Source organism: Meles meles, chromosome 7, assembly GCF_922984935.1.
Source record: "Meles meles chromosome 7, mMelMel3.1 paternal haplotype, whole genome shotgun sequence".
Taxonomy (NCBI): domain Eukaryota; kingdom Metazoa; phylum Chordata; class Mammalia; order Carnivora; family Mustelidae; genus Meles; species Meles meles.
This window is the reverse complement of record NC_060072.1, coordinates 105,212,253-105,222,930: the sequence shown is the minus strand read 5'-3', so window position 1 is coordinate 105,222,930 and position 10,678 is coordinate 105,212,253. Positions and strand designations below refer to the sequence as shown.

Sequence of the window (10,678 nt, the reverse complement as noted above, 5' to 3'; positions counted from 1 at the left end):
TTGAAAGTGTCTACTGTCTTGATCACATTTTTTGGGCTGTTCACCAAGTCTATGTTAACTGAGTAGCAACAGTTGGCAGGATAAGATCTTAAGGGCTCGGATGTGACCAGACCTAGTTGCTGCATGGGTTGGAAATTGCTAATTCCAGAAACATCGACTTTGGGGGCTGAGATAGAGAAGTGGGAGCAAATTGTACTAATCACTCTAATTTCCAGTTCTCCTCTTCCTTCCTAGTTCTTTTCCTGTTTTCATTAACTGGTACTCCGTGAGCCTCAGTGTCTCCAACTGTCAGCTCTGCTCCTGCCCTTGCTATAAGAAGCCAGTTTTTTAAGTGCTTTGAACTTCTTACAGAAGAGCTTTAGAGATAAATGTGGGGCGTAGGGGGAGGAGGGCTGTTAATTTTAGCCTGGGGTTTTCCAGCTGGCACACTGTTTCCATCTTGAATCACTTCCACACCCTGAGCTCTGCCTGGGAGATCCCTCCTCCTGGGGGCTTCCCCATTTCCTGGTTTGGTCTGAGCCATAATGGTAAGTATTCCAGAAAAATGCTTAAGAGAAGACTGGCTGAGTCATTTGATGCACAGCTTAGGAGGCAAAGAAAGCATAGTGATGAGAGATGCTGGTCCCAGTGGTGCTTGTGATGTGTGGCCTCCAAGAACCAAAAGGGTAGTATGGCCTTTGTTTGTGTTCTTGGTCTGTCACTAACCAGTGACTCTCTGCTCAACCACTTGCAACCTTCAAGGACCTCCTAAGGCCCCATAGTCTGTTTCATGTTTCATTTCCCCAGGGCCTCTCAACTCTTCATGGTTATCCTGACAATGTGATCTAGTTTGGGACATTTCCTTTAGGACAAATGGGAAGATGAGGATGTCTCCTTTCTCCTCTGTCTCTCCCTGCCATCTGACTTTCCATGAGGAAGAAGGACATTTAGGGAGAAGGAGCAGGTGAGGAGTTCCCAGTGTCTTGCTGGTGTATTTTAATTTATTTAAATTTAGAGAAACAGCAGGCTAATCAGGCAATAATTAATTCCCTCTTCATTAGGGGCCTTCATGCGTGCCTTTTGCATATGGATGAGCCTCGGGGTCACACTGTCCCTCAGAAGAACTACAATTGCAGAGGGTGATAGAGCCCCAGCATGCTCTCCAGGCACTTGAGCTCCTTCCCCTTCTAAGCCAGTGCTCCTCCCCCCACCCCAACCCTACAAAGACTAGATTCCTGGGGGGCGGGGAAGAAGAGAAAGGTTAGTAAGGCTTCTTCTCCCATCCACCTCTGATCCCTACCTCACGCCCTGACCCATGTCCTCAGCACTTCCTGCACCCTCAGGTTCCATCCACCCTTCTCCCTCCACCAGCTGCTACTAGGATCTCTGCAGGCCCCACTGGGTTGACTCTGAGCCCTCCTCAGCAGCTTGTTGGCTTTGCACCTCTGCTTTTAGTTGGCTCATCACTCCTTGCCCCTGCTCTGCCTTTTTCCTCTGTAGCACTCTTTTTCTTATGGGGTCTGAGACTCTAAAGGTACATACTGCTTTGGTCCTGAGAAATGGGCTCCCTTCTCCCCAACTCCCCATTGTGGGCTCTATGGATTCAGCTACTCTTCCTTAAGTGGACAGTAAAGCTCCCCAACACCTAAAACACACGCCTACCCAACCTATACCCTCCTGATGCTAACTGCACAGATAAATACATGGAGGCATTCAGAGTCCGGGGCAGCCCAGACTTGCTCACTACAGTCTCCTCTCCTCCCCGGAGCTCCCCAATTCCAGGGAGCAAGTGGGGCACAGATGGGGGTGGGGGAGAAATGGGACCTGGGTGGTTACCATGGCAACAGAGCCTAGCAACAGCTGAGAGGCTGATGTGTGGGCTTTTGCAGGGCTGTCGCTAGAGCCAAACCCAGAATGGGGGGGCTCAGAGGTGACTGATCCCAGCTGGGCAGCCTCTGTTCCCTCCTCCAAACATACCCCATGATTCCACCCCAGCACCCTAGCAGCACCTCTCTCTCAGAGAGGGCAGAGTGGGGAAAGCTAGTGAGAGTTAACTACAGGGGTTCTAATGCTGCCCAGCTTTTGGGGGGCAGCTGTAGATGGGGGCAAGTTAGGGAGTAAGGCTCAAAATAAACTAAGCAGGGCAGCATCTTTCTTGTTTTTCTCTCCCCCTTTTACTCCTTACTCTCCATCTGTCTTAGCAGCTCTCTCCTTGCTTGCTTCATTGCGTATCCCTTTTCTCTGTCTCCTTTCTCATGGTCTTTCTGGACCTTCACTGGCAAGTAAGAAGCAAGCCACTCTTTTAGGTTTTCTTGCTCTGGCTGCTCCATTCAGTTTCTCCCTTTCATTCTCTCCCAAGTTAAAGCCTGAGGTATGCCTGTGCCTCAGTTGGTTAAGTGCCTGACTCTTGATTTCGGCTCAGGTTGTGATCTCAGGGTCCTGAGATCAAGTCCCATGTTGGGCTCCCTGCAGGCTGTGAGCCTGCTTAAAATTCTCTTTCTCCCTCTCCCTCTGCTTCTACCCCCCTCCCAAGAAAAAGCCCAGGAACCCTAACTCCAGATCAGAGCAGACCAGGTCACACTGAGTCTTAAGGAGTTCCCTCCAACCCCCCATCCTTCTTTTCCTCCTTTCTTGGGTACCCTTACCTCCTCCCTCTCCTCTCTTCAGGGTTCATAAGCAGAACCAGGGGACTCTGGTATCTTGCAAAGGCTTTATTTGAAAATTTTGAAACTTACATCCCACAAGAATTCAAGATTATCACCACAAGAAGAAAGAGATAATACAAAAATATATATCACAGCATAGGAGCCAGGTAAGAGAGGAAGAAGGGAGGAAAGTGGAAAAATGGTGAGACATAGGGACAAATATGAGGGGAAGTGGGGGGACAGGCAAAAGGAAGAAGAAATGGAAAAACCAAGGAGGGCGGGGAGGGAGAAGTGTGAGGGAGCCCAGGAAGGGGAGGGATAGATTGGGAGGCAGAGCTCCCCATGGCCTTGAACCAGCTGGCTCCAGTCCCTGGCAGCCCAGGTGGGGTTAGGGAGGCCCTCAAGCTGGGAAGTGGAGGACTGGCTCAGGGACTCTGAATTCCAGAGAGTGACCCACACACGGACAGCCAGGACAGACAAGACAAAAGGGACTTAGGAGGAAGGGAAGGGCAAATGGGAGCCCCTTTCTCATGTAGTGCAGCAGGTGACTCCCCAAAACCCATCTCCCAGACAACAGAATTCAGCAGTTCAGGGGGGAGAAGTTTGGGGCCTCATTACCCCCATTTCCATGGGGGAGCCCTCAGGGTAATGAGCACGCCCTTGGAGTGGGATGGGGGACACAATGAAACAAATGACGTGGAATGAAATGAGGCCATGACAGATGGGAGCATGAGAAGCCCCCAGCTCACCTCCCACCCACCTCTGGGGCAGCATGCAGGGGCCACAGAAACGAGATCAGTGGGTGTTCATGAGGGATGGCGTGAGCACAACACACAACACCACAACATAGGGCCAGGAAATGCGAGTGAGAGGTAACTGGAGAGTCGCCCACTGACCACTGAGTGACTGAGCTGAGCCTAGAATGTGGGAGGAAGAGAGAGTGAAGAGTGTGAAACAAACGGAGAATGGGAGGGGTCGGCAGGGGTGGGGTGAGTGGAGAGAGGGTGCAGAAGACCGGCTGTACAAGAGCGCAAGTATGTGCGATGGCCCAGGAGAGTGGAGGTGAGTGTGCAAGGCTTTCATGTGAGTGTGCAAGGGAGGGCTGGGGGACCAGAAGCCACAAATATGTGAGGCCCCCCACCTAAAGGAGGGTGAGCAGGTAGGATCGCCTATGGGGCCAGTGAGGGTTCCAGGGTGGTGTGCAAGGGCAGCAGCCAGGAGCCCCTATGGCCCCCTGCTCCCAAAGCTGCCCCACCCTCAGTGGGATGGGGGCTGTGCCGGCCCCTTGGCCTCCTGCTTGGCGGCACCCCAACATTGGGGGGCATCACAGATTCACCAGGGGAATCCTGAGAGGAAGAGGGAAAGGGCACAGTCAGGAACCACTGGGTAGGCCAGAATCGAAGAGAAGTCCAAGGCAAAGAAAGGGACTCAAGGATAAGAGGGCAGAGTTGAGTTAAATGACAGTGTGAGAACAGGACAGAGATCCACAGAGAGTAGGAGAAGGAAGGGTACCCTAGTAAGGACCTGGTCCAGTCCTAGGGAGGGCCAGGGGCTGTGCGGGTGGGTAGGTCTACTTCCTCCCCACCCACCCTGGAGGGAACACCCCCAACCAAGGCTCCGGACCAAAGTTGCCTTACCTCCCAACCCTCCCAGCCTTTTGCCCCTGCCCTCACCGGTTCAACTGGAAGGCTGGAGCCCCCTTGGGCTGGGGCATCCCAGGCCGGGGTCCCCCTCGGGGCTCCTCATGGTCAGGGGTGGGGGTAGGCGAGTCCCCGAAGGCCCCCAGCACAGTGACCCCAGCTGGGGACAGGTCGGTCAGCGGCTGCTGGCTCTCTTCCTGCCTCAGGGCACCTTGCTGCCCAGAGGGCCTGCGTCGCTTCTGGCTTCGGTCCCAGCTGGTACACGGGAAGGAAAGAGGTTCTCTCACACATTTAAGAAGCCCCCATCCGGGGCCTGCAGTGCTGGCCACGCCCAACCTCCCTCAGACACCCCAACATCCTACAGGAGAGAAATTGGCCCTTTAACAGTTCCCTATATTAAATATCTGAGACTGAGAGTCCATAAAGTTACTTTCCCTATCCCCCTTGGGGGCTCAGGGAGGTAAACCATCCTCTGGACCTGGTCCAGACCTGCGGAATCAGTACTCTCCCCACCCACACGGAGTCCCTTGAGATTGCCCCTCCCCATGCATACCTAGAAGAGCCATTTCTCTCCTCAGCAGGCGACTGGAAGATTTAGTTCTAATTCAAAATCAGCTAATGACCTGGACACCTGAGTCTAATGATTCTCGCAGTAAAGTGTGAAGGACTGAGTGACCCACTATTAAACGCGTGCAAAGAAAGCTCCAGACTTAATTCCTCCTCCCCAGACAGCCCCAAGAAGGGCCTCTGCAGAATGGGTCAGTTTTCTCGGTCTTGGAGGAAATGTCCAGGCCCTCAGTGTGCGTAAATAATCCCCCTGCCTCTTCCATTATCCTTATGTTTCTCTGGGAAAAGGAATTTGTCCGATTTCTCACAATCTCCCCCACCCAAATCCTTACCAACTTTCTCCAAGGGTTTTCTTGCTTAAATCTACCACTTCCGGGACGCCTGGGTGGCTCAGTTGGTTAAGCGCCTGCCTTCGGCTCAGGTCATGATCCCAGCATCCTGGGATCGAGTCCCATATCGGGCTCCTTGCTCAGCAGGGAGCCTGCTTCTCCCTCTGCCTCTGCCTGCCTTTCTGCCTACTTGTGCTCTCTCTCTCTGTCTCTCTCTCTCTCTGACAAATAAATAAATAAAATAAATAAAATCTTTAAAAAAAAAATCTACCACTTCCTAGCCCACCTCTAGCAAAAATGCTGCCCTTGCTCCTGCCCTCCCCGAAGCTTACCAGAACTTGAAGATGATGCCAGTGGCCACGAGAACAATAATGATGGAGATGGTAATTGTGACATAGAGCTGGGGGTCCACACCTGATTGGGGTGGGAAGAAAGTTTTAGGGAGGCCGGAGGTGGTAGGAGCCAAGAGGGGGTGGGGGTGGGATTAGGCTGCGGGTTCAATAATCTTGCAGAGTGTTGCCATTTGAATCCACAGTGCCCAACTCTTTCTGCTTTCCTGAACTGCTCCCCTCCCCCACCTTCATTCTTAGCATCAGCTTTCCCAGAAGTTTTTAGTCCTTTTCCTCCACATTCCCAAATCTTCTGTATACATGTGGTGAGGAGGAAGCTCCAAGGTCAGAGAGAAACAACCCCTCTCTCTGCATGGAAACTAGGGGGTGGGGTGCCTGGGTGGCTCAGTTGGTTAAGCCACTGCCTTCAGCTCAGGTCATGATCCCAGGGTCCTGGGATCGAGTCCCGCATCAGGCTCTCTGCTCAGCAGGGAGCCTGCTTCTCCCCCTCCCCTCTCTGCCTGCCTCTGCCTACTTCTGATCTGTCTGTCAAATAAATAAATAAAATCTTTAAAAAAAAAAAAAAGGAAACTAGGGGGTGGAAATGTCCATCTCTGCACCAGCCCCGCCCCCAAACCACTGTCCCTAGCTTGGCATTCCTTGAGCAGAAATGTCACCCCGAAGGTTCCTTTCATTCCCGGTATTCTTTTGCATGGAATATTCCCACTCCATTTTCAAGGTCCATCTCCAATGTCAATTCTTAGAAGGTGTCCTGATCCCCAGGCAAAGGTAATCTCTCCCTTCCTTCTTTTCCTAAAGACATTCTGTGTGTGCTCTATTAGAGCATTTGTTTCATTGACTCGTCCCCGAGTCCCCGAGTGTTTACACATCTGTCTTCGCTGGTGAACCTGAGCTCCTCCAGGGCTCGGAGCACATTTCATCTCTGCCCCTGTGCCCGCACAGTGCCTGACACATTTGTGGGAGGAGCTAACAGACAAGATCTCTTACTGTCCTTCGAGCCTCCCACCAGCCTCTCCCACTCGCACTCACCTTCCCCATGGGTCCCAAAAAGGAATGGCCGCAGGGTGGCAGGCGCTTCTCCAAGGATGAGCCCATCTCCATCACCCCGCATGGAGTCTGAGTTGGGGTGTGGGGTTGCCAGCCCATGGGGGGCTGCAAAACCATAGTCCAGGGGCAGAAATCCAGGATTGGCCGAGTTGGGGTCCCCCCCATCCTCTCGAGACACTGTAGGGCCCCATACAATGGCCCAGGGGTACTGGGATGAGGGTGGGCCCTCCTCAAAGCCAGACGGCGTGGCAGGGGGTGCCGTGCCTGGCAGGACCTGCCGACGCGATCTTGGGACCCGAGGGGAGCGGCTTGGTGGGGGTGCCCGCTCCCACACGCACACATGGCGTGGGGCAGAGGGGCCTCCCCGGGCACAGGGGGGCCGGGCTGGGGCTGGTGGGGTTCTAGGGGAAGAGGAGGAACCTTGAGCAGGAGGTGGGAGGGGCAGCAACAGCAGTGGCCAAAGAGGGAGGAGGTGGGACAGTAGCAGCGCAGGCCTGCAAGAAGGGAGAGAAAGGGGGTGAGACACAAGCCCGTCTTGGGCTTCTGTATGCGGTGCACTGGCTTATACCGGAGATCCCAGCTGTCTTCCTCCAGCTTTCTCTGGAAAAGCAGGTGGGCCTTGGGAAGACTGGCCCCATTTCCTCCCTTCCTAGGGTCTGGCCCTCAAGAAGGAAGGCCCAGGGTGGACCTAGGAGGGAAGGGGCCCAGACCCCAGGAGAAGTGGCCTCCAGGCTCCCTCTGCTGTACCAAACTTACCACATCTTGGACTTCATGTCCGAGCTCTTCCTCGTCTGTGACCCAGATTTTCAGCCTTTACTGGGGGAGAGAAGGGGTTGTCACATCCCAACCCTGCCCTTAGCACTTCCCCAGCTCCTTCAGCCATCAGTCCTACCTGGATCTATCCCCCTAGGCTGCCAGCTGCCACTTAGCATCCTTCTGAGGGGGGGCAGGGATCTCCCAGAGTGGTTCCTGTCTAGCCCCCAGCCCCTAGCTACTAATGCCCAGAGATCCTTGCAACTTCCCCACCTCGGAGTCTGCTCTTACTTCTCTGGCTTCCTTCCTTCTCACTTCCTCTGCCCACAGCTCCAAGCTCTTGTTGGAGCTTAATTTAGAGCCAAGAACCTTGTGATTCCTTGAGCACCTACCGCTAGGGAGGGAGTCTGACAGTGGGGGAGGGAAGGGGAAGTCAATCCGAGTGAGTGTGTGTGTGTGTATATGTGAGTGTGTGTGTGTGTGTGTGTGTGTGTGTGTGTGTGGCGAGCACACAAGGGGAGCACTCCAGCCTGCCTAGCCTGTTTGGATCCCAAGCGTTTCTCTTCCGATGGGCCCCCTGGGGAATCTACATCTTCAGGAAAAGGGAAATAATGGATGGAAGGATGGAAAGAAAGAAGCAGAGAAAGACAGAGGTAGGTGGGAGAGAAAATACAGAGTGTAATTTTTGCTCAGTGTTAAATCACCCAAATCCATAGGTGATCTCTGAAGGGAGGTGGAGCTGGGGAGAGGCCACCCCTCAAATGTAGCTCTCCTGGGCAGAGTCCTGGGAGAAGCTGGATAGTTGGGTTTTGAAAGAGGAAAGACAAGTTCTCAGAGCTGGGGGTGGGGGGAGATGGCTCCAAGGGTGCCAGGTTCCCCAGAGTGAATAAGGATATGATACCTGGGTCCTCTAGATTCTGGGTCTAAACCTGCACACTAAGTGCTCTCAGAGAATAACAGGAGAATATGATGGGAAAGTCTGGGGAAGGGCAAGTGGAAGTGGGCAGTGGGGAGAAGGGTGAAGGGTAAGAGGCTGAGAGAGGGAGGGTTAATTAGGAGTGAGGAGAGGAGGAAGGTGAGGAAGTGGGCCCAGAGCATGGGAGGAGGGAGAGGAGTCAGCCTGGAAGGAGGGACTGGGAAGGACTGGAAAGGGTGTGGGTGCGAAGGTTGGAAGCTTAGAGGATGCTGAATGGAGAATAAGCTAAGAGTACAAGTGAGAGAGGGAAACAGAGAAGGCGAAGGGTTCACAGGATCAAGGGAAGAAGGGGAAAGGGCAGGAGGGGATCAAGGGAAGAAGGGGAAAGGGCAGGAGGGGATCAAGGGAAGAAGGGGAAAGGGCAGGAGGACAGGATGGAAAGGTCTAGGCAGGACGGGAAGTGGAGAGAGTGGAAGGGGAAGAGAGAAAAGGGGTGGAAAAGACCGGGGACGCAGAGAAAGGAAATGGAAAAGGAGAGAACATCACACTGAGGACAAAATGAGAAGAGGTAGGGAGGAGGGACTGAAAACAGAGCAGGAAAAATGGAGGAGTTGCTAAGTGTTTCTTCAAATGTAAAGGGATATGGAGCTTTAGAAAGATACAGGGATGGGAGCCTGGTGGGCTGAAGGGAGAGAGGGACGCGAAGAGAAGGAAGCTGGAGGGAGGGATCGAGGGAGGGAGGAAGGAGGTTAGAGCGAACCAGTGAAGCGGAGAAGGGCTCACGGGGACATCTGTGGCCAGCTGACTCCAGGACTCACTCGCCTCTCTGCCTTGTGCATCCCCCCGCCCCAAAACCTACGTCAACTCCAGTCCCCGAGCCCCGCATCCCCTTTAGCCACCCCCTCCAGGAAGCCCGCAGTCCCCAGCCTGGCACGCCACCCCCACCCTTTCCTCGCTTCTCACCGACCTGTTGTGCGCAGGAGATGAGCTGGGGGTGGGGCGGGAGCTTTAGGGTGGGGGAACCGGGTCCCATCCCCAGCGTTGCCCCAGGCCCACCCCTCCCACGGGCCCGCGCTCCCCGGACAGGCTGGAAAGCGGCGGGAGTGGGGGGGAAAGCGAGGACCAGGAGGGCAGCGAAGGACTGCGAGGGAGGCAGCGCCGAGAGCAGAAAGGGAACCCGAGGCAGGAGGATGCACGGAGCCGAGGGCTGAAGCGAAGGCGGGATAGAGGCAGCCGCGAGGACGGTGACCGCTGCGCCAGGAGGGCAGGATGGAGTCGGGACCCGCGCAGTGATGGAGAGCACCGCGGGCAAGGCGCGCCTAGGGGCCGGTGGCTCGAGCCCGGGCGAGGGACCGCGCCGGGAGGGGCGGGGGGCCGAGGGCGCGGAGTCGGGAAGGGCAGGGCCTGGCTCCCGCGGGCGGGGGCGTGGGGGTCCCTCTCACTCACCTGCATGCCTGGCACGGCGGCGCGACAGCTGCGGGCGCTCGGGGCTGTGCGGGGCTGGGGGGTCGCGGGGGCGTGTGGGGCACCGGGCATGGTCGGGGGGTTTGGCCGGCAGCCGGGGCGCTGGAGAGGGTGGGGGGGTGGGCGCCCGGGGCGCGGGGCGGCGGCGGCGGCGGCGGGAGATGCTCGGCTCGGCTCGGTTCGGCTCGGCTCGGGAGGCGCTCGGCTCGGCTGGGCTCGGCGCGGCAGCTCCCAGCGCAAGGTCTCCGCCTCTCCCCCTCCCGCGGTGGGCCGCGCACGGTTTAACCCTCCTGCTGCCGCGCCACAGGAGTTGCGCCCAGCTGGGTCCCAGGTGGAGTGTTGGAGAGGGCAGCGGAGGGTGACCGGCGGTCTGATTCCCGGGGTTCTGGGAGCGGGCTTCTGCACCCCTTTCACCCAACTCCATGGATACCCATGGTCACGCCAGACAGTTTCTGAGATTCTGAGTCACCTAAGGCTCCGCATCCCCAACTCCATTTCGCCAGTGGTGGACGATGCAGAGCGCAGGGGATCTAGGTAGGGCTGGGGGTGGGGGTAAAGATCTCGAACCGTCCTTGGATTATCCCAAAGGCTTGATCCCCCATGGCACTCTGGCCCTGCTACAGTGCATTCTCCTACTCAAATGATCTTTAACATAAGTAGATCGAGTCGCATTACTCAGCTTTTCTAGCACTCAGAATATCCGAACTCCTCACTGTGACTTACAAGGCCCTATATGACCCGTCCACTAGGTTGCTTTCTGATGTCCCCTCCTCACACTCTATGGCCCAGTCACCCTGGACATGATCCATGTTCCTAGAACTAGAAGATCTTAACCTGCCACTGGGCCTTGACACTTACTATTCCCTCTGTCTGGAATGTTTTCCCCTGGCTTTTCACAGTGACTCACTTTTGTTGTTGTTGTTGTTAAAATTTCACAGAGATCCAATGTCAGCTCCTCTGAAAGGCCTTCCCTAACCTCTCCATCAAA

At 55.4% G+C, this 10,678-nt stretch overlaps 1 protein-coding gene across 2 annotated transcripts; it reads right to left on the bottom strand.

Annotated features, from left to right (window-relative positions):
* Positions 1-2,675: 2,675 nt before the first annotated feature.
* On the bottom strand, positions 2,676-9,833 carry LOC123945846 (PILR alpha associated neural protein). Of its 2 annotated transcripts, none has more exons than XM_046010790.1 (6): positions 9,673-9,833; positions 7,314-7,373; positions 6,540-7,051; positions 5,493-5,574; positions 4,298-4,519; positions 2,676-3,970 (listed from the first exon to the last, which is right to left on the bottom strand). In XM_046010790.1, the coding sequence occupies exons 2-6, from the start codon at positions 7,328-7,330 to the stop codon at positions 3,949-3,951; spliced, it is 855 nt and encodes a 284-aa protein (XP_045866746.1). In that variant the 5' UTR covers positions 7,331-7,373; positions 9,673-9,833; the 3' UTR covers positions 2,676-3,948. The 2 variants fall into 2 exon arrangements, with proteins under 2 accessions (XP_045866746.1, XP_045866747.1); XM_046010791.1 differs by lacking the exon at positions 9,673-9,833 and adding an exon at positions 9,194-9,215.
* Between the last annotated feature and the right edge of the window lie 845 nt (positions 9,834-10,678).

Excerpts from the sequence above, each read along its gene's own strand:
- LOC123945846 (XM_046010790.1), bottom strand. Across the intron at positions 4,520-5,492 it reads GGCATCATCTTCAAGTTCTG|CTGGGACCGAAGCCAGAAGC; the intron begins GTAAGCTTCGGG and ends CCCGTGTACCAG. Across the intron at positions 3,971-4,297 it reads CCAGCCTTCCAGTTGAACCG|GATTCCCCTGGTGAATCTGT; the intron begins GTGAGGGCAGGG and ends TCTTCCTCTCAG.